This window comes from Drosophila guanche, unplaced genomic scaffold (genome assembly GCF_900245975.1).
Source record: "Drosophila guanche unplaced genomic scaffold, DGUA_6, whole genome shotgun sequence".
NCBI classification, from domain to species: domain Eukaryota; kingdom Metazoa; phylum Arthropoda; class Insecta; order Diptera; family Drosophilidae; genus Drosophila; species Drosophila guanche.
Genome location: NW_022995749.1, coordinates 425,276 through 449,970, shown reverse-complemented (window position 1 = coordinate 449,970; position 24,695 = coordinate 425,276). Strand labels below are relative to the sequence as shown.

At 44.6% G+C, this 24,695-nt stretch overlaps 3 protein-coding genes across 4 annotated transcripts; 2 read left to right on the top strand and 1 right to left on the bottom strand.

The window, feature by feature from the left end:
- Positions 1–967: 967 nt before the first annotated feature.
- On the bottom strand, positions 968–19,797 carry LOC117585659 (205 kDa microtubule-associated protein). Of its 2 annotated transcripts, XM_034275250.1 has the most exons (3): positions 17,617–19,797; positions 17,413–17,568; positions 968–3,718 (listed from the first exon to the last, which is right to left on the bottom strand). In XM_034275250.1, the coding sequence occupies exons 1-3, from the start codon at positions 19,189–19,191 to the stop codon at positions 1,718–1,720; spliced, it is 3,732 nt and encodes a 1,243-aa protein (XP_034131141.1). In that variant the 5' UTR covers positions 19,192–19,797; the 3' UTR covers positions 968–1,717. The 2 variants fall into 2 exon arrangements, with proteins under 2 accessions (XP_034131141.1, XP_034131140.1); XM_034275249.1 differs by having other exon boundaries at positions 17,413–19,797.
- Positions 19,798–21,297: 1,500 nt separating this feature from the next.
- On the top strand, positions 21,298–22,675 carry LOC117585764 (thioredoxin domain-containing protein 9). The gene is made up of 3 exons (XM_034275439.1): positions 21,298–21,316; positions 21,484–21,736; positions 21,797–22,675. The coding sequence occupies exons 2-3, from the start codon at positions 21,560–21,562 to the stop codon at positions 22,268–22,270; spliced, it is 651 nt and encodes a 216-aa protein (XP_034131330.1). The 5' UTR covers positions 21,298–21,316; positions 21,484–21,559; the 3' UTR covers positions 22,271–22,675.
- Positions 22,676–23,178: 503 nt separating this feature from the next.
- LOC117585361 lies at positions 23,179–24,401 on the top strand. Its single transcript, XM_034274808.1, has 2 exons — positions 23,179–24,053; positions 24,128–24,401. The coding sequence occupies exon 1, from the start codon at positions 23,179–23,181 to the stop codon at positions 23,890–23,892; it is 714 nt and encodes a 237-aa protein (XP_034130699.1). The 3' UTR covers positions 23,893–24,053; positions 24,128–24,401.
- The last annotated feature ends 294 nt before the right edge of the window (positions 24,402–24,695 follow it).

Below are 24,695 nucleotides of genomic sequence, written 5' to 3'. Positions count from 1 at the left end.
CTATCTCTAAACAACTACGAATACGAGTTTGGTTGGATCGATAGATACGCACACATGGGGTTTATCTAATGCTTATGTATTTGTATATTTGATTTATGTATGTATATATTATAGTGGCAAAAAACATTCAACTCTAGCAACTTAATATCTAAAAAACTGATCCATTTCCCTTGGGAGTTACTCGGCCTGGGGAGAGGGGTCTTTACTTTCACAAAAGCAGGCAAAATTGGTTTTTCTCAATACAATAAATTCGAGTCGTTGACGCTTTGGTATCTCTCATTCCACATATATCATCTGTGTATGTATCATATAAAGGATAAACTAAAAAAGAAATATTAAAAAAATAAAACAAATCAAAAGTTGTAATTTTTCCTTTTTAAGTATTTTTTTTTTGTTCGTTTTTGTTTAATTTTTAATTGGTAATATCGTTTTAAACATATAGTATATATGTATGTGTTTATGTGCTTTTAAAGTGGGGAGTACTGGTGCTTTAGAGTTACATTAAATGTTCGTTCTGCTAAGTTTGCTGATGTTTCAAGTTAACAAATTAAAAAATAATAATACAACTCAACCACTTTCTTGGTATCAATGCAAACAAAAAACTGCTTTTAAAATATGTTAAAACAGAAAACTTTTGGAGATTTTTTCTTTTTTTTTAATACACTGGGTTACACTTTGTTTTTTGCACATCCAGAAAGAACATTCAAATTTATGCTCTAATTGATTTTTTTTGTTTTTTTTGGGAGTGGTTTAAGTAAACTTGGAGGAACGTATACAAAACATTTTGAAATCAATTAAATTTATGTGCTTGGAGGAGAGTTAAACACATCCATTCTTGGATTCTTTTAGTAATATTATAAGTAATTGTCTCTTATCGTTTTTTTTAATGGTTAGCAGTCTAACATTTCAGCTGCGCAAATTTTTGTTTTGCTTCTCTTTCTTGTTCGATTAGTTTGGATTGTATTTATTTTGTTTTATTTATGGTTTTTGTTTTTTCTTCTATTAACTTTTTAGAACGCCGACTAATAGCTACAGTTATACTTGGATTTTCATTCTTTTTTTCTTGTTCTTCCTACACGACATTTTTTCATAGTTTTATGTGATTTTTTTCCCCGTTTTTTGACAATGTGTAATCATTTTTTTATGGGTTTTTGTTTCTTTCGTAATTGGGCTTTCTTTTCGCTTTTAAAATGTTGAAAAATATGACAATTATTTGTGTGGTTTTTAGCGATGCGCTTCGGAGCCGTTCAGAGCAATACAAAAATTTCGCTTAGCACATGAGAAAAATATAAAAATAACAGAGCGTGTGAGGAACAATTACTAGAAAAACTTAAATAAATGAGCGAGAAAAACAGAGCACACCATATAATCATTTTCCACAGTAGTGTAAATAGTATAAAAAAAAAACCTTCACAAAATAGCACAAAACTTTACTTTCGCTCTGGGTTTTTCGTTTTAATAACATACATTTAATATATATAAATATCTATAAAGAAATCGAAATCGTAGTCGATACACATAAATAGATCGGATCGATTGGAGCATCGGCCTCGGGCCAATTTCGGGTTTCTCGCTTTTCTCTCTCTCTCTCTCTCAAAGTTTTTGCCGTTTCTTCTTCTCGTTTCTGCTTTTCCGCTCGCACAAAATACTTTCGCTTAATATGTTTATAATATTAGTAAAGTAGTTCTCGTTTTTCTCTCCCATTGCCACTGCTCCCCTAGAAATCCAGCAGGGAGACCTCAGCGGGCGGAGCTGCAGCTGCAACCGGTGCCTGCTCCTGATCCTGGGACACTGGGAACGCCTCTGGTACGACCTCTGGCTCATGCGATCCGTTGCCGTTCTGGGTAATTGGCTGCTGATGCTCCTCTCCATTGGTGGCTGGAGCCGGCTCAGCCGGTACTGGCTTCCTGATCGGGGCCCCAGGGTTTACACCCTTCATCGGGGTGGGCACCTTGCGCGCCTTTATAGCGGCCGGAGAGGCTTTGGAAGCGGCTGCAGTTTCTTTGGCTTTCGGTTTCAGCGGTGTGGTGGTGGCGCTTCCGGTTGACTTCAGTGGCGATGCCCTGAGCGTGTTGTTGCTGGGCTTCAACGGCGAGGACTTGCGTTGGGCTGCAGTCGTGGTGGAGCTCGAGGCCAACAGGGAGCGTCGCGTGGTGGTGGTGGTGCTGCTGCTGCTGGTGGTGCCGCTGGCGGTCGAGTGCGTGAACTTGGGTGCCGGGCGTGCTGTGAAAGTCTTGGTGGTCGATGTGGTAGTAGTTGTGGTGCCGCCTGTGCTGCCATTGCCCGCTGTGGCTGACTTGACGCGAGTGGTGGTGGTGGTGGTAGTAGCAGCGCTGCTCCTGCCCAGTCCATTGGTCGTCGGCTTTGTGGGACTACGAGCAGCGCTCAGCGAGGATGCACTCGTTGTGGAAGTAGCACTGGCCGTCTTGCGTGCTGTGCTGGCGCCAGTTGTTGGGGCGGCGCTGCGAGGCGACGGCACCTTCGGCTTGGGTGCAGCCACAGTAGTAGTGGGCGCCGCACGTGACTTGGCCAGACCAGCGCTGCTGGCACCAGTTCCATTGGTCGTGGCCGGCTTGCGTGCCGCCAGGCCAGCGGCAGGAGCGCTGCGTGCGGCTGTCGTTGTGCTGGTCGTTGTCTTGGTCAAAGTGCTGCTCAGGGGCTTGCGGCTGGCCGGAGCTGTCGCTGGCCGAGTACTGGCTGTGGTGGTCCTGGGTGCCGGCTTGGCAGCAGCACCAGCAGCAGCTCCCACCGAGCTGGTCAGCGGCTTGCGGGCAGTTGTGGGCCTGGCGGGCACAGGTGCCGTGCGAGGGCGTGCGGCAGCCGCCTTGGGTGCTGCTGCTGCTGCTGTTGTGGAGCTGCTCGTTGTGGTCTTCTTGATCGCAGCTGGAGCTGCTGGCTTGGGCTTGGCAGCGGCTGCAGTGGTTCCAGATTTGGCAGCCGGCTTCTTGGCATCAGTGGGACTTGGTTTCCCCTTGGCCTTGGCTGCGGCAACAGCTGTTCCGGCGACAGCAGCTGCAGCAGCAGCAGCAGCAGCAACCACAGCAACAGCAGCGACCACAGGCTCGGGCTGAGTCTCAGGCAGAGTTTCGGCAGCGGGAAGAGGCTCCTCTGCGACGGGCTCGCTGGCAGCCACAGGGATAGGCTCCTCCACAGCCACTGGCTTATCGACGTCCAGGTCAAATGCATAAGACACGGTTTTTACTGCATCGGCAATTACTTCAGAGACGGGCAGCTCGGGCTCTGGAAGGGCTGGTGCCTCCACAGCTGGCTCCGAGTAGAGCAGCATCGATGGCTCCTTAGTCTCCACCTCCAACGGAGCTGGCTCTGGGTTTGCATTGCTCTCGAAGCCATTGAAAAAGGGTGCAGCAGCCTCAACCTTAGCTGGATCTGGAGCCGGAGCAGCAGCAGCAAAGTCGGGGAACACGCTGACGGGGGTGGCAGCCTCAGCCTCAGCCTCTGGCTCAGGGCTAATCTTGTACTCCTCCTCGATTTGTTCCTCCTGCAATTGCAACTCGTTGAAGTTTTCCTGTATTTCCGGTTGCTCAATAGACGGCTGCTGCTCTTGGGCCACGATGACTTCCTCGGCCAAGTGTGCGGGCGTGAATGGCGCAGCAAATGGATTGATTCCCGGTGACGGGGCAAAGTTCTCCTCCTCTTCCTCCTGAGCGCTTTGAGCCTCATAGCCGGAAGCTGCATTGAAGGCAGCGTACTCCTCCACCTGCGAGGAAAAGGAAAACAAAAATACAAGTGGGTAGAAAAGATTATTAAGTGACGTGGAAGAGATTCGAGCGGGGGTATAGGGGGAATTGGAAGTGCAAGCACCACACCCTGAAGATGACTAAACCGAAATACAATTATCAACAACATCATCATCATCGCCGAAAGACAACAAAAAGAAGCAGCATTTGGGAAGTGTCTGGCTGTCTCTCCAATCCCCCGAACAGACTGGAAATCCCCCGTCTTTACTTTGCTGTTAAATCGATAAATGCAATGAGCCATCGCCCATTGGAAGAAATCTTCGTTGCCGTCTCCATTTGGGTGTTGGGGGCACACAGAAAATGGTGGCAAGCACTTTTCCCTCTGTGCGTTACTTATGGTATTATTGCTCATGTCTCGTAAAAATATCTGGCAGATTCAGCAGCCAAAGTATTTTGTGCTTCATGTTTTTGGAGGCTGTACGGGGATGGGGGAGAGTAAAATAAATCACACCACGACGACAGACACACAAATTTCCAGCTAAATAAATAGGGGAAAAAGAATGAATATCATCTGTGTGTATGCCTGCCCCACATACATTATACAAGTAAGTGGATGGAACATATATTTTTATAACCGCAAGAGCCTAAAGCGACCGCGCCCCAAAGCAGGGAATATTAGTACTTTTTTAGGTGTAATTTTTTGACGAAAAGAAATCAACTAAAGTGCCTTTTAATGCTGGGTGCATGTTTTAAATGAACAATCTTGCGTGACATGAATTTTGCTCCCATCCATATCCTGGGTAACTGTAAAAGTAATCTCCAAATGTGTTAGGAAGTTGGCAGTCCCCTTTCAGACCAAGGAGAGCGGCCAATGCACTCACACCCGCGATAGTAACGTTACTGTAAATTTCGGGTAAACTATGGGGAGTGTCTGCTGCCTGTCCTCCCTCTGGCACTCAGATATCTGCCAGGGTCCAGGGAAACAGGGTTGACACGCAGACACATTACTAATGCATAAAATTATGATAATGATGACATCAGCCAGAGAGAACTTGTGAAAGTGAGAAAACAGCCATAAGTAAGCAACAGGAACAGCCCCCGCGAGAAAGGGGCGACAGATAGCGACAATGTCATGACAGTTGCTGGACAGCATTCTGGCCCACTATAAGCATTACCAAGGCACAGAGCAAAAGCAGCGATGACATGGCCAGGGCATACATACACAAAAGAAAACTAAAGATAGAGAAAGAAAAGGAGAAAAAAAGTCGGATGACAGGAAACGTGTCAGTGACTTAGTAGTGTGACTCGACGTTAGTTTTGGCGCAGGTGAATATGTAGCGTTAACATTTTTTTCTGCATTTTTCTTCTATTGCAGGCAAAGAGCGAGCCACACCGCACCACATCGACCCACACCGCGGCACATCGCAGCACATAGCAATACAGAGAGCAGAGCGATCTGAAACTCTAAAATGTCATTGACCAGTAAATGCCACCAGCCAGGGCCCCGTTCGTTTTGCCAGGTGCCCGGGTTGCCAGGTTTCCCAGTTCCCAGTTCGGTTGCCCTCTCCGCTGTCTGTATGCCGTTCCCGCCGCTAGTTCGGTTGCCCACTTTTAGCCCACTCGCGCAATTGCTGGCTGGTTGGACTTTCTTTTGTAGCCCAACTCTCCTCTCCACTGCTTTACTCTGTTTGGACTGTTGCTCAAGCGTAATGGGGTTAAAAGTGAGCTGAAGCGAATAAGTCCAAAAAAAAGAAGCATGAAAGACAAACCCCAGCTTAGTCAGAGCTCTCTCGAGACTTAGTTCCTTGCTCCATGACTCATCGCCGGCTTGGGCAGGGCAAACAAACATTGGCTAATCAATCATGACTAGAAATGATGTAATAATACGCATTTTAAAATAACTCTGCAAGCCATTTCCCTCTCCCTTTCAACTATCTTTCGCTGCTGTGCTGTGTGCATTTTAATCACCGCGATAATTGTTTGATATTTTATCAGTGTGGAAGTTGATACAAGTTGGCAGCGCTCTTTGGTCGCGATTGCCGGCCGGCCCGTCCACCCAGTGTTTTGTTTTTTATTTTTGCACAAATAATCTATTTGGCCAACATATACTTTTGCACACAAATGTGTACAGTGGGCACACACAATATATAACAATTTGCACACTATATTTGTGGTCCACACAATCGGGTTATGAATGAGATTTCACTGTGCGTTAGTGTACGGCAAAATGTAAGTGTGTGACTCTCTTCCTCTCGCTCTCTCTCTGTCTATTTACAAATCATTTTGGCACTTGAAGAAGCCGGCACCAAAAATTCACATACAGGAACACCTTTGGGGGCGAAGCTTTTGATACCCTGTATGAATAAATGTATGTTTGTATATGATCTATACAAGTTCCGTCCCTGTACAAAACATATTCAGTCAAAATCATAATACTGTCTCTGATCGAATATAACATTGGGTCTCTCACACACTCATTGATTTGCTCAACAAGGCGTCAACGGTCGCCTTCACCGGCTCTGCCGCTCTTGGTTGGGTGGGTGGTTGTGTTGGTGTGTGTTTGTTTGTGGCTTTTGCCGCTTGCCAAAACCCAACAAAGAACGCAACGATGACATCAACAATTTCTAGTTGCTGCGGCAGCTCTCATGTGAATTTTGGCTTTGGATAATTTAAAAAAGTGCGCAGCAAATGAAGAAATTGCACGAAAGTTGACGTCAACTTCTGTGATTCAGGGATAGAGAGAGAGAGAGAGAGTCATTTAGGGAAGAAGTAGAGTAGAAGGGGATATGTCAGATAAGTGAGAGTGCGACTGGGAGGCAGTTAAAAGAGAGCACGAAAAAGAATTAAACACAAAAATCAAGTTCAACAGATGGCGTTGTTTGTATGCAGATTTGAGAGAGCAGAAGGAGAAGGAGGAGGGGAAGAGTGATCGCATAAGCAGAAGAGGAGCTGACTACGGTTGTTGTTGTATGAGCAAATAGCCTGACTACAATTACAACAACTAGAATCGCACACAAACCTACGATACAAGACAATTTATAGAGTCGCAAATTTGTACGCAAATACAACAAATCACTTGGTATTGAGTCGTCCATGTCTTTGCCGGTTTTCCTCCCCTCCCCTTTACTCCCCTCTGCTACTGTTGCTTTCCTGCTATGCGACATTCGACATTCAATGCGACGTCCGATCCTACTTTGCCGTTTGCTGCCACACATGGCTCGATAGACAGCCAAAAGTGGGCACACTGAGAAGGGGGGAAGAGTTGAAAATGAGAGGAAAGACAGACAGACACACACACTCTCTAAGGTGGAAAGAGTCTAGCCGCAATAGACCACAGTGGCCATTAGGTTTCTCCAAAAATGGAATGCAATTGACAGTCGCTGCGCAGGGTCTCTATCGGTCCAAACTGTCAACCGTTTTTGGCCATGCACACACGTATACACACTCATCCACCAACCACAACCACAAATATGCACAAAATAATTATAATAATCAACAACAATAAAATAGCTAAATGTTCCACTGTCTTGCGCCGTTCCCAATTTATACGCACAATTCGCATTCGCCGCCTGTCTGATGATCCATGATGTTTTATGGAGACTTTTGATTGGAGTAGAACCGAGGCACACACGCACTCTCATAAACGCAGTAGGAGAGAAAGAGAGGAACTACTTTCCAAATATAATGCCAAATAAAGCGAAAAAGTCTTCTCTTTGCATTTTTATTTGACTTGTGCATGTATTCCCTTGTGTATAGCAGTGTGTACGTGCGTAATGAAGTGTGGCTGCTGTTGGGGCTAGCTGTGCGGCTATGTAATTTCTATTTTTAAATAAGCGAAACAAAATGTTGACAAATCAAAAGGAAAACGAGGAGAACATCAATAGTTCGGTCAGCAGCGACTCACCGATGACCTGTAAGCTGTGACGCATTCACATATTGCCAAATCTTCTCAATAGTTTTTTTTTCTCTTTTGCTAGAGAGAGGGACATGTCCAATATGCCTCGCTCAATGCCCTGTACCGCAGTTTGTATGCAAACTGCGCTCACTCTCTCTCTCTTCTCTCTTCAAGTTGCCCTCCCTTTTTTCTCTATCTACCCTGCATGGTTAACTGTGCCGCGGCAATTATGATGAGCAATAAATGTTCAAACTGTGAGGCAAGCTAACAACAGGCAGGCAGGCAGGCAACATGCAGTATGCCACATGCAACCGGAGAGGAACACGCAACATGCAGCCAGGTTGGGCGCATGAGCATATATTCTATTGTTTCTACCTCTTTTTTTCTTTCTTTCTTCTATTTTTTTGGTAAATGCAGCCGCGGCTGCTGCACATCATTAATCTCCCGATGGTGATTAATGGAAAATGTTATATTTTCATCATTCTTACACACAGAGTTACCGCTGCCGCTGCAGTTGCGCTGAGGCATGAAGCAAATCCAGCTTTTGTGCATTTTAATTAAGTTTTTTCTACCATTATTTGTGTACCCTGGCATACAGTATTAAATTTCTCAACTAAAGTTTGCAAAGCAGACAAAAGTGTTTATTTGCTGATAAGAACTATGGGTGTGAAAAGTCACAGGGTATTTGGAGTCTCCAATTTATTATTCCACTCTTGCTTGCCCTTTCTTCTTCTCTCTTACTGCATCACATTCATATCAAAGCGGAAATGACTTAGGTCAGGAAAGTGCAGTGCGACAGTTTCTCTTTACGTATTTTTCTCTCTATTGTAACTCTCTGCTGTTCTGCTTTGCTTCTGCTGTTTCAGTTCACGGTTCATTCTGGATCCCGTAATCAAATTGGTTTCGGCTTAGTCGGCTGACTCGCTCGAAAAATGTCAATGAGTCGACGGCCTTGTGGGGCGTGGTCCCCCGCCGGTGGAGTGCTTCTGTCCATCATTCTCTAAATATAATTTCGACAATTAACGATACACCGACTCAACGCCAACTCATCCAAGCCTCGGGGGAGCAGCCCCAGCCGCTCGGACTCAATGAATTATGGCGCTATGGCATAAATAATAATAAAAAAATTAATAAACTACAATAAAGCGAAAAAAAGAGAACTAGATACAGCGCAAATTGTGTAGGAAAACCGGCAAGCGACGACCATGGCAACATTTTCGCAAGCCAGACGAAAAAAAAGAGCAAAAGATCTCAAGAAAAGAAATAAAGCAGGGCATAAACTGGCAAGAGTTGGACACAGACACAGATACGGATACGTAGAGAGGGGGAATGGCAAGACAGCAACCAACGAAAATTTGCGAAACCACGTTGCCACATAATAATGAGGTTTAACCAACATGCTGATGGTGATGATGATGATGATGAGGTCGGGTCTAGCTGGAGCTGTCTGAAGTGTCTTGTGGCAAGCGAAAAAGAAACAAAAACGAATCATATCCAAAAGAATAGAAAGTTAATTATGTTTTATAATTTTTGCTGTACTTTGGAGAGTTCCCAAGTTCCAAAAGAAAAGCCCAACGCGATGCCGCCAAGAGGAGGATTATGATGATGATGATGATGATGATGATGTTGATGTTGGTGCATGGGGCATGTTCTCCTCCTCTGCGGTTGTTTGGGATCTTCTGCTGCTCTGTTGCCGATGGCATTTTTGCTCGGTTTTGACATGGGAGGAAAATTTTGTGAAAGGCTTGTCCAAAATAAATATGAGAAAATCTTCCAATTTTTGTTTCCCCATTTTGTTTGTAATTTGTTTAGGAAACCACAAAACTAAAAAAAATGTTCATGCAGAAATTTATTAGATGGAACTTTTCTTTTTTTCTCCTTTGGATTTATGCAGAAAGTTTCGAGACTAGACATTGGATTAGGCGGGGGAAAATGTGTAAGAAATATGTACACAGACACAAGATAAAGTGAAACTTTGAAGAAGCAAAAAGTTTCATTCGCTAGAAACAGAACATTAAGTTTAGGGCAGAAACTAGAGATTATTTTGAGGTTTCTATACAATTCCGCAGTGGATCAAAAGCGAAGCTTCTCATCTGGCAAACATTTCTACACTTATAAAGCCAATCACTCCACGTTTTGATGTATCTTTTGTATCCATCAGAAAATATCCAAGTGCATTTTATTATTTCAATTAATTTTCTGTGATGTTCGATGATAAATCTGGTTCTCCCTCCAAATGGAATGGAATGGGTATGGGAATAGTAATGGTAATGGGTTCTTGACCAAGTGAAAGGCTGTGGGATTGGTCAGATTGGTTTGCCCCAGAGCCAGTGCACACTCCCCTCTATAAATCCATCTCGTAATGTGATAAAGATGCACAGCAAAAGATACAGCTACATTTGCCAGCACAAAACAAAGAGGAGGAGGAAAAAAACGACAAGAAAATGCAATGTGGAAAAGCGCCGGACATGAAACAGATTTAACTGCGGCTATTTCTTGTTGTTACTTTTTTTTTTTTTTCATTTTTGGTTTTTTTGTGAAAGTATTCAACGGATAGACTCGGCCAAGAATGAACCGAAAAGATACAATTACAAATGGGAAAGAAAAGAAATAAAGAAAGAAACCACATTGCATTCATCCGATAGATACATTAGAATGGAGCCGCCGCCGTCGCAGCAGCAGCAGCAGCCATGAAATTGACTGGCTTTGTTGGCCAACAGTTGGACCTCCATAAAACGAAAACGCTCAACCACCAACCAACCAACCAGTCAACCAATCAAGACGGTCTGCAGAGGTGGAGGGAGTGCGGGAATCTGGCAAATTCATAATAGTGCAAAATATGAGATACAACAAAAAAAAGAGCATGAAACATGGGGCCAAAAGAAATTGTTAATAGCACAAATGGTAATAAAACACCTGGCCAAGTTTGCCTGGCCAGCACGAACATTGGTTGTTTGGCAATTGGCAGCAGCAGCTAAGAGTCAAGCGCTCTTCTGTGGCTGGCTCTTCTGCCATAGATACTTGGTCGTACTTCTGCCACTTTTTTATTTTATGAGTTTTTTAGCATTGGGGGCCCCCGAAGCTCTAGACAAAGGCAAGGCGAGGCAGTAAAAAGCCTTGTGGCTAATGGCCAGTGCCTTGGCTTTGGCTTCACACTCTCCCCAGGCAGGGGGAAGTGCAATCATCTCTGGACAATTTGAAAGTTGGAGCTACACTAAACTATCCATAGAAGCAGTCAAAGACTCTCCTCCCATCCATTTCCAGACCGCTCCGTTCCTTTCCGTTCTGTTCTGTCAATTTCTATAGATAGATGTTGGCGATGGCCCCCCAAAGCAAATGGAAGTCTTTTCTGTTATTAAATTTGACGTTTGTTTTGTGTCTTTGGCTCTGCTTTTTCTGTTTCTGTTTTTGTTTTTTTCTTTTTATGATTAATTAAAGTAAGTTGACCTGCAGGTTTAGACGTACATGGGCCGGTCCTACATTTTCCTCCATTCTTGGAATTTATTTTGCACAATTTTCTTTTATGACAAACACGATCATGACTCCAGGGCTACAACTTCACATTTTCTTTTATTTATGATCCATTTATCCACATATTTCTCCCTGCACGACTTGTGTGGCATTAGAAATGGAATCCAGGCAGATAACTCGAACTATAAATAGAAGTTTGCCTTTCCTTCACGCGTTGGCCATAATCATAAGAAGTTATTATCAAGGAATGTTTATGGGATTTGAAGTGTGATTAATTGCGGGCCAAGTGTTCTGCGATAAAAATAAGTGCCTGCACAGCGGCAAAAGGAAAGGAATCAAAGCGATATCTAAACATAGTTAGCAGATGACCAAATATTTTATTATTAAATATTAAGAAACTCTCTGAAAAATCGGTAACAGCCGGGGCAAACCATTACTGTTAAGCTACTCTGTTAAAGGGAGAGAGAGAGCGCTGCTAAGCTACTCTGCTAAAGAGAGAGAGAGATAACTCTAAAGAAGGGTACAAAAATAGTTTATGTTGTATGAAATAAATCTAATTTTAAGAATACAAATTGTAAAACAAAATATTAATTTCAGATTTTATTTGTGTCCACCTGGTTTTTATACGCATGATCTAACAACAGAACAATTCTGTAAATTAAAAAAAAACATGATAGATCTAAGACACATCTATTTCAAGCCTTTTAACACCATTTGATCTTTAGAATCTTACTGTTATTTGCCTTTCTATGGTTTTAGGTTTTTTTTTTATAGCTCTAAATGTGACAAAATTATTTTAATTTCCAACTAAATTTAACCAGTTTAATGGCTGCTGTCCAGAGTTGGTTCTCAGGTTTACTATCGCCTTGCTCCCTCTCTCTTTTTTAGTGTTCCCTCTCTCTGCTCCATCAAGCTGTTATTGTCACCGAGAGAAACTGTTATGTCTTGTTAGACATGCATTAAATCACCATTCGAGAGCGGATGGCCAGCACTTAGAAGACAAATAGGTTCAGTTTAAGGCGGACAACACAGCTTCGGCATGAAAACATCAATCTTGTGGATAGTTTTGCTCAACGAAAAGATACAGGGGAGGAAGATAGATGACTGCAGTGAGTGGATCGTTGGATGGCCTCCTTCTGGAATGTCTTTTAATTAACAGCACACACACTCTTTCTCTTTTTTTTTTTTTAGCTTTTTGCAACTGGATGGATGACACACCCCACTGGATCCCAATCCCAGCCCACTGCTTCTGCCCCGAAGCGATTAAATTCTATTTTTGTGCCGAGGGGAGACCTCTGGAGTTGGGGCAGCTGCAACAGCAGCAGCAGCAGCAGCAGCACCAGTATCATCCTTGGCAGCATCCCATCCATCCATCCGTCCATCCATCCATCGCTGCAGGGGCCAAAAAACCAGGAAAAGAACCGAACAGAACAGAAACATGCACCCAGCGACATTTTGTCTCCCGTTTTGAATAATGATTTTTTCGTGTAAGTATTCCGCAGCTCCCCTGGTCTCACCCCTGAGGTTCTCTGGTGGGGTGTGTGAAAAGCTATTGAACTTGGCACTTGGCAGAGGATTTTTGCATTTTTATAAATACACTGACCAGAATAGGAAGGGGCAGCAGCAGCAGCAACAGCAGGAAGCGCTGGCACTCAGTTCTATCTTAAAAGATGCAGCCAGCGAAAGTGCAGGGCGCTCATAAGTGTCGCCTCTCTCCACAGTCTGACAAAAGTACAGATATATGCATGTACAAACGTTTACATATGTGTATGCATATAAAAGATATATGCGCAAGGGGAAAATGTAAATTTAGATAGCGGCAAAAAGGCCGCATGCGATACTGTATCTGGCAGATACAAGCAAAGGCTTTAGCTCGGGTCTGATGCTGATGATGCTGCTTCAAGCATTTTCTTTTGAACTCGAAATGTAAAATGCTGCAATTAATCGTCAAGTCGTCTCCGTCTGCCTGAGTTGGCCTGGGCCAACTCGGTCTCGGTCTGTGTCTGAGGATTGGCAGCGTCGTCAAGTGCTCCTTCAGCCGTGTTGTGTGCCTGCTTTTTGGCAATCAACTCCGCACAGTCAACCCACACAGCAGTGGCAGTGGCAGTCGCTGCAGCAGCACAAGCAGCAGCAATCATATTGCAGCACGAGATTTCTTGTCTTGTCTTGGTCTTGCAATTGTTCTGCTTTTTGGCTTTTTGGGGCCTTCTCTTTGCAAAAAAAACAAAAACGAGTTTCGCACAGATACAGATACCAAACCAACCATCGCAGACATGTGGAGTTTGTACATATGTACATCTATCTGTATGTATATTATTTACTCTTTCTCTCGCTCTTACTGGCTGTCACTTAAGCGTTTTTCGTTTTTCTTTTGGGCGTCTGTCGATGCTGCCCCATAGGTGGTGGGCAGCAATGGAGTAGTCTATCTATCTATCTGTATCTCTAAGCACTTGTCCTGTGTGGGCAGACAAGGTTGGGTTCCCCGTTCCGTTTCACCCGAGAGGAGGCATCGAGCGCCTTCTTTGCGTAGGTTTCAAAACTAAGAGACAGAACAAAATCAGACCAACCGCCGTCAAGCGTCAGTCAATTGCAAATCGCATTCCCATAGTCATGGAGTGGCGCCTCAGCTCTAGCCACAATGCACGAGTGTGTGTCTCAGTGTGTCTGTGTGAACTAAATTACTGCAAACGAAAAAAAACTACAGACCGAAAGAGAGTGTAGAAAGAAGCGAGAGCTGCAATTTTAATTGAGTTAATAATCTTAATGGATTTTTCGAATTTAATTATAGCCCCAGCTCTGGGGCTGCCCTGGACTGCCATGCCGAAAAGCGTTTTGTAAGCCTCTTTCGGCCATCAATTGCTGTTAGTCCTCTAAGAGGGGAGAGCCACGTGCTGCTGGGGTCAGGCCTTAAACTGCGCAAAAATACAAAAAATGCAGACAACTCAAATGTTAATGGTAATCCCGCATGTGCATACGATTTGATCTTCATTTGTGGAGGGTGCTCTTGTTTTATGAATGGTTTTAAAATCCAACCAAAAGCAGTTCGAGGAGTACCTCGTTTATAAACAGCCCTCCCCTTGCTAAATTTGTAGACATTTTTATATACATTTACTTTGGAGGGTCACCCATAAACACAATATATTTTGTTGCTCTGTTTTAAATTACGAATGCGCTCAATTACAGTCAGAAATAATAATAATAATACTGTGTGGTGGGCTGACCAGGCCTGACCAGACCAGTTGGCATTCAAAGATTCAGTCTAACACACAATGATAATGCAAATGCAAATATATGTAAATTGTATAAATTTTAATTGAACCTAAAACCGAAAAAAAGTTTCAGTTCCAGAGCCAAATGTCATGCGAATTGTGTGAACTGCAACGACGACGACGACGATCAACAGCAAAAGCAAAGCTGTGGGGAAAGTTTCTACTCAAACAATACAAATTGTATTTTGTAATTTGTAATTGTAATTCTATTCGTCTGTAATTGTTTTTTTTTTTTCGCTCTCCCATTGTGGGAATCGTAGACACGGACGATAGACAACGGGGTGGGTAGACCTTTTTTCAAGCTGAGTCATAAGCCAGACGCGTGAACAATTTTGCGCATTTATCAGTTTGTTTGTCTTATTTTTAAGTGCATCCTCTCGCTCGCTCGCTCTTTCTTTCTATAGAGGTGTTCGTATTCCGTACATGTACTATATGTTTTGTCATCTGATTATGGGCTGGCGCCTTACTTAAGCTTTGGCTTTATAAATAGATTTGCGTGATTGGAGGAACAGCAGGAGAACAAAGTGCAATGAATGTTGTTTTAGATGTGTCTCAGATGCTTGTAGGCTGGTGTTCCAGAAATATTTAACAAACGTCTCTTACAGCAGCCCGAAAATGGTTTGGATTTTTCTGCATTCTCTTTCACTGTAATCGTACCAATTATTATTCTTATTAAATAATTAAAATATTATACTATGTTAATATATTCTTAATAATGTTAATATAAAATCTAAAAGATTTCCCCTTCCCCGCTTAGCTGTAGCCCACACCCATTTAATGTTAGATTAACACGAATGCGCCTTGGCTGTTAACAACAGAGAGCACCTCTTGCTGCCAATTAACAGACAATCATCATGTTTCTGACAATAAATCAATCAAAGAACCCATTCACAAAACAACTTAATGACCAATGGGCCACACACACATAGAAAACCACTTGAAAACTTTGTAGGGTCTCATTTTTCGTTGATAAAAATGCCCCAGCGGCTAAATGGCTGCTGGTTTTTTTTTGTTTACAAGATTTTGGTGACAAGCTGTCTGTTACGCCAATGTTGTTGTTATATGCGATTGTCGATAAATAAACAGTTATAATTGGCATGCGACACGAAACGGAACGAAGGAAGTAGAAAGATGAGACGTAGCGTGCGCCAAAGTAGAGTGGCAGAGGGCTGGCACAGGGTGCGAAGTTGTGCAGAAATACCCTATAAGGAAGACAGGGACAGGGAAGCAGAAAAGTTGGCGTGCTGCAAAGCAGAATGATAATAAATAACAAAAGAGACAAACGACACAAACGACACAAATCAGTTTGATAAATATAGTAATATGCAAACAATGAAAAGCATGCAGAAGGAACATAAGAAGTATGGAAGTAGGAGGGGGCGAAAAACCAAGCAGAGGGAAGCCGCCGCTTTCTTCAATCGTTTTGTTTGCAGGCGTAAACTACACCCAAAGCAAAACTCCCACAGGAAGTGGCCGATAGCAGCAACAGCAAAAGCAACAACAACAATGCCCAAAGCAAGACAATGAAGAAACACACATAAAACAAAAAAAGAGAATCATAAAAATTGTATACCTACACATGCAAGCGAAAACCGTATATGACCCAATTAAGTGAACCCAAAGCTCGTCTCTTCCTCACTCCAGTTCTCTCTGTCTCTCTCTCTCTCCCTCTCACTGTCTAGCTCTATCTCTGTCCGATTGTCTGTGTGCAGCTGTTTTTAGTGTTGTTGTAATTATGAAAGCGTGCATGTGTCTGTGTGTGCATTGGAGCTGGAATTTGCAACGAAGCGAAAAGGTTGCCAGCTCTTGCAGCAGTTGGCAACGCCATTTACTGTTACGGTTTTTGTTGTTGGTCATGCAGATTTCAGCCAGCTGAGAACAGAGAGAGCAAGCAGAGCACCGAAAGAGAGAAAGAGAGCGAGAGAGCCACAGTGGAGTGCAGGAGAGTACATACAAGAATGCATTGACCAAAATATTCCAATTGGAACGGAAATCCAATCGGAGACAGCAAATCACAACAAAAAAGAGACAGCAAAAAGGTAGCAGCCCAAAAGAATGGTGACAACAATATTTAAGTGCTTATTCGAGCCGGGTCAACAGCTTTAAGTGTTACATACATACACACACACACAATATACACAAGGCAAATGGCCAACAACCCCCTTGGGGCCGCCCTTTAATTATTTCAAATCGGAATTTAAAGTATTAAAACACACATTCACACACACAAAAACGTGCGCACACCGAGACAAAGGGAAAACCCCACCCAAGAGCACGGCTCTAACCTTAACACCACCAAATATGTACTCATGCCAGCGAGGGAGAGGGGGAAAAACACTTGCGTGTCCTGTTGAGTGTAAAAATTGAGTGGCAGTCGAGACCTGGACCCGAGCCAGCGGCACGACTGCAACCACTACAATGCTGAGAGAGCAGGAGAGCGAGTCAAGGAGAATGAGAACCAGAACGAGGGCGAGGACACGACCAAGGCAAAGGCAACGCCGGAAGTATTGCATGTGAGAGAGAGAAGGAGACGGAGACGTTGTACGACGCGTGAGCGAGTTAACGGAACACACCCCAGGCCCTGCCCAGGCACATGCTCATAGAAGTGCAATAACACAGTAAACGCACAATAAATGGAACCTTCCCTACATGTTATTGTGGGGGTGTTTCTTTGCCGAAATAAATTTAGTTTTATACAAACATTTGATAGAATCCCTTTTCCAATTCTTACTTTGCCCCCCCCACCAGTCTGCGGCTGTTTCACTGTACAACTAGACAAAGAACGAACAGAGGTATTGAGAGTGGAAAAGGAGAGCAAGGAGGGGTCACGGCACATGCATGGGCAGAAACTGTGTAGAGAGACAAAGGAGTATACCAACACATTTAATGATTTCTCTTTTAGGCAGGACAAGAGAAACGGAACGGAAACAAGACAGGAAAAATTAACACACATACTGCTAGACACACACACTCACTCACGCACACAGGGTTGAGAAAACAAATGACGAGCGAGTGCATAATGATGACTTTTGGCACTTTTAATGAGTCATCCTGTATGACCAGGTGCTTGGACGCTTACCTGTGGGGGAGCTCCGGCGTCGACAACGGGCTCAAACAATAGAGTCTCCTGCTCAAATGTCTCCTTGGTGTCCTCAACAAGATGCTTCTCCTCGGTGGAGGAGAGCGGCGACGGTGTAATGTCCACAATATCGGCCCGCTGTGGCTCCAGCTCCAGCTTGGCCATGGGCGCATTTTCCTCAGGGCTGAATATCGGGGCATTAGCGTCCAGCTTGGACTCGGGTGCAATTTCCTCAGGGCTGAACAATGGAGCACTGGTGTCCAGCAAGAAGCTCTGGTCGTTGACATTCTGGGCAAAGGGATCGGAAGAGTCGGCGGGCAGCTGCTCAACATCCTCCTCTTGCTGCTGCTGGGCATCGCTGGAAGTGTGCTCCAGATAGAATGAGGCCTGCATTGGGTCCTCGGGAGCAGAGCCAAACAACTGCTGCTGATGCTGGGCCTGTATCTGGTCCTGGTCGTCATTTTCCTGGTACTGCAGCTCCTCCGTGGAGGGTGACTGCGAGACATGTTCCTTCTCCTCAACATTGAGCAGCTCCTTCTCGGCAAAATCCTCGCTGGACTGAGTAGGCAGCGGCTGCACCGAGTTGAGTATGTCCTCGATGGAGGCATTGTGCTCGCCATAGATCGACTGCTTCATGATGTCGTCATTGCTGGCGCTGATGTGGTCCATGGGCAGGTCCAAGTCGACGCTGGTTTCTGGGCCGTGATCGAGAACATCCTCGAGGACCGGGGCAGCGCCCAAGATAATGCCTGAGCCTGCGCCATTCAGGAGCTGCTGCTCCAGGTTGCCCTCAGAGAAGACATCGTTGTCCTGCTCCAGCTCATGTGGGCGCTTGTCTGCTTCAATGTCAAACTCAATCTCGTCGGGCACGGCAATGGCGTCCATGTTGTCTCTGGCCGAGCCCTTGCGGGGACTCTCCGCTACCATATCGTCAAGGGGACCACCGATCAGCTGGCGTGCATTCAGGCCAAGGATAGGCTCACCCTCCTCCCTGGGCAATGGTGATGATGGCTGGGAGCCAAAGTTAGGCACAAATGCAACGGCATTGGGATTCAGCTGCGAGTGAGATTCTTCGGTGTCGACCACAGGATCGTTGTTCTCCTTGTTGTCAAAGGCTTCGAGCAGGTCGTGTGTCTGCTCCTCCTGCTGCTCGCCACCCACAACCTCATGATCGAGGGGCGTGGGATTGTTCTCGCTCAGGCTGCTGGTGCCATATGTGGTGGCCACCGAGCTGGCCTCATCCTCGTCCTCCTGCTGATGGAGCAGCTCCTGCTGCTGCTGCTGCTGTGGCTCCAGCAGCAACTGCTGCTGATCCTGCCGCTCCAAGCCGGCCACCTCACCGGTCGACGTTGTGGTGTTTGAGTTTGTCGAGAAGTCACCATCGTTCTTGATCACTTCCACATCTTCGTCTTCATAGGCCAGGCTAAAGCCAGCGGCAGCTCCACCACCATTGCCCAGCCCGTTGCCGATCAGCAGCTCTGCCTCGTGGTGGCCAAAGCCATTGCCGTTGCCATTTCCTGCCACGTTAGCGCCGAAATCCTCCTCCTCGCCGAAGCTGCCAAGATGCTGCTGCTGCTGCTTTTCGCTCTGCTGCACTTCATGTCTGTACTTCCACTCCTCGTCGTCTTCGTGCTCACCCGACTTGACGGAGGCGGCGGCGATGTTGGGCACCAGCTCGCCGGCAACATCGGCAGCATTGCCGGCACCGCCAGCAATTTGCTGCATATTCTCCGCAAAGCGGTTCAAATAGTCGAACTGAGCGTTGTCCTCGTGGTCCATTTTGCTGTATCTCTGTATTTCTCTCTCTGGGGGATATCTGTGCTCGCTCTTTCAGCAATAAACAATTTCTTTTTGGCTCTTGGGCTTGCCAAAAAAAATTATAATAATGATTCAGCTTGCTCTCGTGATTCACACGCCACTGCGTTTTATTTCTCTTCTCGCTTCTTTTTCTGGCGTTTCTTTCTTGCTTTGCTTTTTTTGCCTCTTGCAAATTCTCCTTTTGCCCTCTCACATACACGCCGCACCACACAAACACACACACAGAGAGAGCGGCGAACTGGAGGGAGGGAGAAGCGAACAGCACAGAACAGCCGCCGAGTCACGAACAATTTTTCGCTTCTTTCGTTTTCGCTGCTTCTTCACTCGTCCTTCTTCTCTTCCCTTCTTTGCACACTTTTCAGAAAATGTCAAAACGGATTAATAACGCACACGCTTGCAGAATCAACTTTTAACAAACACCTTCCACGTTTGGTTTGGCCTCCTCTACCTTCTATACAATTCGCAAATTAGATTTTCTTATGCTTTCAGTTACTTTTGAATTGTTCGCCTTTAAGCCGACCGACGCGCGCAGCAACCGCTCAGTAGAAAAATGTTGGGTGATTTGCAGTGTGGCCAGTGCGTGCACGTTGAAAAAATAATGGGGCGGCCAAACTAGGGCTGCCAAATATCATCAAAATACCAAATATCGATATTTTTTAAAAATATCAATATATTCTTGTTTTTGCGATATTTTTTTATATTTTCAGTTCGGTACCTAACAACAGGATCTAAATAAATATATAGGCTATATTGCATTTGTGCACAAAAGTAGATGTATGTATTGCACAGAAGGAAATGTTTCCAACCCCACAAACAATATATGTATTTTCTGTTGGTAGTAGTATTGATCAGCATCAATATAGCCATGTCTGTCTGTCTGTCTGGCAGTCTTGTTAGTCGGTTAGTACTCAGAACCAAGATTACTGTGATATCACACTGATACAAGTGTACGTATGTACGAATCGTCTCACACCGCATGTGTGCGTTAGCGCGATGACTGTATGGTTAGTGCTTTGCTCCCAATTAACACCTCCGCAAAAGAGTTGTTTCTCAGAGTTTTCTGGAAAAACAGGAATGTTATATTTATGCAGCAGAGGTGGCTTTTGTGAGAAAGTGGAAAAAGTGGAATAAGGATTGAAGATGTTAAAAACATATGTATGTAAGGTTTCTGTTTTCTTTATGGGAGTTATTTATTTCCGATGGGCACTGAATTGAATTTTAGCAAATATTTGTAAGCAAAAAAATATCAAATATATCGATATTTTTTCAGTGATATATTTTATATTATTTTGATATTTTTTCCAAGAAACCCTACATTTAAAGCGTACGAATCAGTGAATCTTAAAATATTTCCTAGATTTTTATGTTCCATTTGATATTACCAGCTTGCAGGGACTTTAAACACTGAAACAATAATTTAATCCGATTGAAGAATCAATTTGACGTATTTGAACCATTAATTGTTTTTGGTTTCTATACCATATGACCTTATATTTTACAAATTCAAACATTTAAATCACCCCTGTGGAAGCAGGGAAGCTTTGTATACAGTATGTTAGTGTATGTAACATGTAAAGACACATGTATGTTAACTGATATAAAAACTTTTGAAAAACTGCCCGCGCAACCAAAGAGATACGAAATTATTTTTATGAAAGGGAGAGGGAATGGGAACAAAAGTAAATATTAGAATGCGCTTGGAATAGTTTGGGGTGCAGTTCTTCTATATTTACAACATAAAAGGGTTTAATACTCCGGTTTATACATATTAATTATTCGTTTCTTTTGCTAAGGAATACCTGATAATGATGAAAACATTATCAGGTATGGTAAGGTAAGGTAAAAGGAATAATGGAGCTCCCAGGAGAATTTACAAACAAGTGTTAGTTTTACCTTGTTAACTAAAGTTGTTCACCTGTTAAACAAGTAGGGGGCGAATCGGGTTAAGTTCGTCATTTTACTTGATACATTTACGGTATATTTCAGTATATTTCGGAGGGACAGTCACACTGGTATTTAGTCAACAACCCTACGCTAAAATAAAATTTAAAATCATTAAAATCAATGAAATAGTCGATCCACCAATGTACGTACCATCTAAATAGTTCATTTGTCCTTGGGTATAGAGCAACCCATTGCAAACTTTCACTAACCTGGCCTACTTAACCGAATTTTCCACCAAACATGACGCATCTGCGGCTCCACCTTTCATTTGTGCCGGAACCCAACCTCAACTTGCCGTACCACACGCAGTGCGAAGAGACCGAGACCAAACCCGAGCTAAAACAGTGAAAAATCAGCATCGCAGATTTGTTAGCACAACGCAATTATGGCACACCTATTGGAAAATCAATTGTTCAATGCGGCGAAGACGATCGAGCAGCAGCTGGACCAGCAGCTCGACCGCTTGGACAACCTGGACTCTGACGACTTGAAGGTGTTGCGCGAGCAGCGCCTACGTGAGTTAAAAGAGCTGAACAACAAGAAGCAAGAGTGGCTCAGAAATGTGAGTAATGCTACCCCCTGCCACCGTCTAGAGGCTAACTGATTTCTGCGCTTTCCGCAGGGGCATGGCACCTACACGGAGCTGGCCGATGAGAAAGAGTTCTTCGAGGTGTCGAAAAAGTCACCCAATATTGTGTGCCACTTCTACAGAGACAGCACCGAGCGCTGCCGCATCGTGGACATGCACCTGAAGACCCTGGCGGCCAAGCATGTGGAGGCCAAGTTCTGCAAGGTGAACGCCGAGAAGAGCCCATTCCTGACGCAGCGCCTGCGCATCAAGGTGATACCCACCATTGCCCTGGTGAAGGACAGCAAGACGAAGGACTTTATTGTGGGCTTCAGCGACCTGGGCAACTGCGATGATTTCTCCACGGAGATGCTCGAGTGGCGCATCGCCCACTCGGCCGTGATTGACTACAAGGGCGACCTGATGCAGCCGCCAGATGTGAAGCGCAAGCCGTACATGAACCGCCCCCAAAAGACAATACGTGGCGGCTACGACTCCGATGACTCTGACATCGAGCTGGATGACTAACTGCAGCCACCCATTCCGTAACCTTAAGCCCAAAAGTCCCAGCCCCACACACACAGAAAAAGCCCACACGTACTCACCACAGTAACCTAGCAGTTGCTTGGCGCCTGAAACAAATCTGAAAGAAAACAAACAAGCAAACAAAACACAAATCAAAACCTAGCACATGGATCTAAACCAATTAGGCATACTCTTTAGAAGTTATTTATTTAGTATTACGTGTTTATGAACAGTCTGCTGCCCTGCCCTGCCCCCTCTCCACCCACTCTGCACATTCATTAGAAGTATTCGGTTGCCTTTTACCCCCAAACCCACACTCTAGCGAGCTTAAAAGTAACCTAATCTTAATTGTACACCCTATGAAATGAAGTTTATAAAGCCTGCCCGAATTACGCACGATTATGTAAATCCCTTAATACTTTTTTTTACAATCTCTTTACCCACTTCAGATGGTGAGCATTATATAATCTATATACTCAAAGCTCGCTCCTAAATGGTGAAAAGAAAACACAAAACAACACACAGAAGAGACAAACAAAAATCATCTGGCATATATATATTTTTAACAATTTGACAGAGATGTAATGCATTTCCTAATGTAGTGGTAACTAACACATATGTACAAGTTTTTATATTTATTTTTGTAATTCTATAAAGCATCAGAAAGGAAAACTATTAAATTGCATATTCTCAAAGAAATAAAAGCAGCGACTTGATTATTTGAATTTCGCGCGCTAACCTCAGGGCTGCATGCGATTGACTTGGCGAATAACGGAAGCAGCTGTCAAACGTGAAAAAGGGACCCCGGTTCGCATATTTATTACAATTGTATTTTTATTGTCTGCCCGGCATAAATCCTTGGTTTAAATCACAATTCATCAGCAAAAAATTAGACAACAAGCACTCCCAAAATGGTGCTCGTATCTGTTGCGCGCGGCATAGTGAAGGCTCTGATGCGCTCAAACACCTTCGAGGAGATAGCCCAGATTATGGAGTGCGACGTGGAGAGTGTCGTCAGCTGCATAAAGGAGTGCCAACTAGTCGCGGGCAACACCGCCACATTTAAACTACCGACGAAGGCAGCGACAGTGCGCCGTCCGCACAAAATGTCGGATAATGTGGTGGAGCAGATTCTGAGAGATCATCTGTCATACACTTCGCTGGATGTGCAGCGGGAGCTGATGTCCCAGCACGGCATGAGCGATATCGAGTCGAAGGCTGTCCCAGTGAAGAACGTGGGTCTGAGTGTGGACGCCAGGAATCGCCGCGTGGACTGGGCCCTGGCACACCAGGACTGGTCAGTGCGCGACTGGCGCAATGTCTTCAATATGGACGATCAGAAGTTTGTAGATGGATCGCCGCCTAAGCAGATATTCGTGGATACCCTGGTGGGTCCAGAGGGTAGCAATTGCAATGACCGGAGTCTCGGCGAACAGCTGATGGCCATTATCCAGCCAAAAATACAGGCGCAGGCTCCAAAGAACACCCACGAGTTCCGCGCCGTGCTCTACGATGCGTGGCACAGCGACCAGGAGATAGTGGACAAGATCGAACAACTATACGAGTCAATGCCAGGCCGCGTGCAGTTAGTTTTGCTCAGCGGCGGCGACAATATCGAGCTCTGACTTCCACATAATTGTGTATATCTCCATTCTGCTATCATAAATGACGTATTCATAAAAAAATCTGTTAAGAACAAATTCAAAATGTGCGCTGCTAGCCCTGGCTGAGCTGTGTTGCGACCCTGTCCGAGCAGGGTTGCATACAACGAGTACATCAGCTGCTTGTAAGTCGTCCCGTAAAACAGTAAAAAGCTTGTTTAACTTTTACAGCGAGACGCTTTTGCTTTTGCACTTCCAGCGTCTTTGCCGCGTCATAAAATAATACCAGCCGTATGTTCAACGATGAAAGGGGGGATTTGGGGGAAGGTCTGCGTCGCCCGTGCCTTGGTGGAATTGTGGTGCGGCGTGGAATGGAATGGCGGTGGTGGATGAGCTCATATACGAAAACGAAAAGAAACAAGTTTAGCTTTTTGGAATGATGATGGCTGGACGGTGGGGCAGCTTCATTCGAACGTGAGTCGCGAACGACGCCGGATGAACGACAACGGACGCCCACGACGGCCCCAACGAAACAGATACGAAAAGCGTGTGACAAAACCCGCATAAGTGTGCCTCTGTGTGTGTGTGTGTGTGTGTGTGTGTGTGCGTAGAATTTTACTATCCGCAGCAGTAGCAGCAGCGTTTTTCTTTTTCCCATTGCTACTAATTGGTGGTTTTTGATGTTACGTGGCCATAACGCGGCATTAATCTGGTTTCATTAACAATCGGCTCCGACACACTGACAACAGCTGAGCTGGAGAAAACATTGCATCTCGCTCGTTCGTACACACTTTTAGTTTTCCGTTTTTTTTTCGGCAACGCTTTGC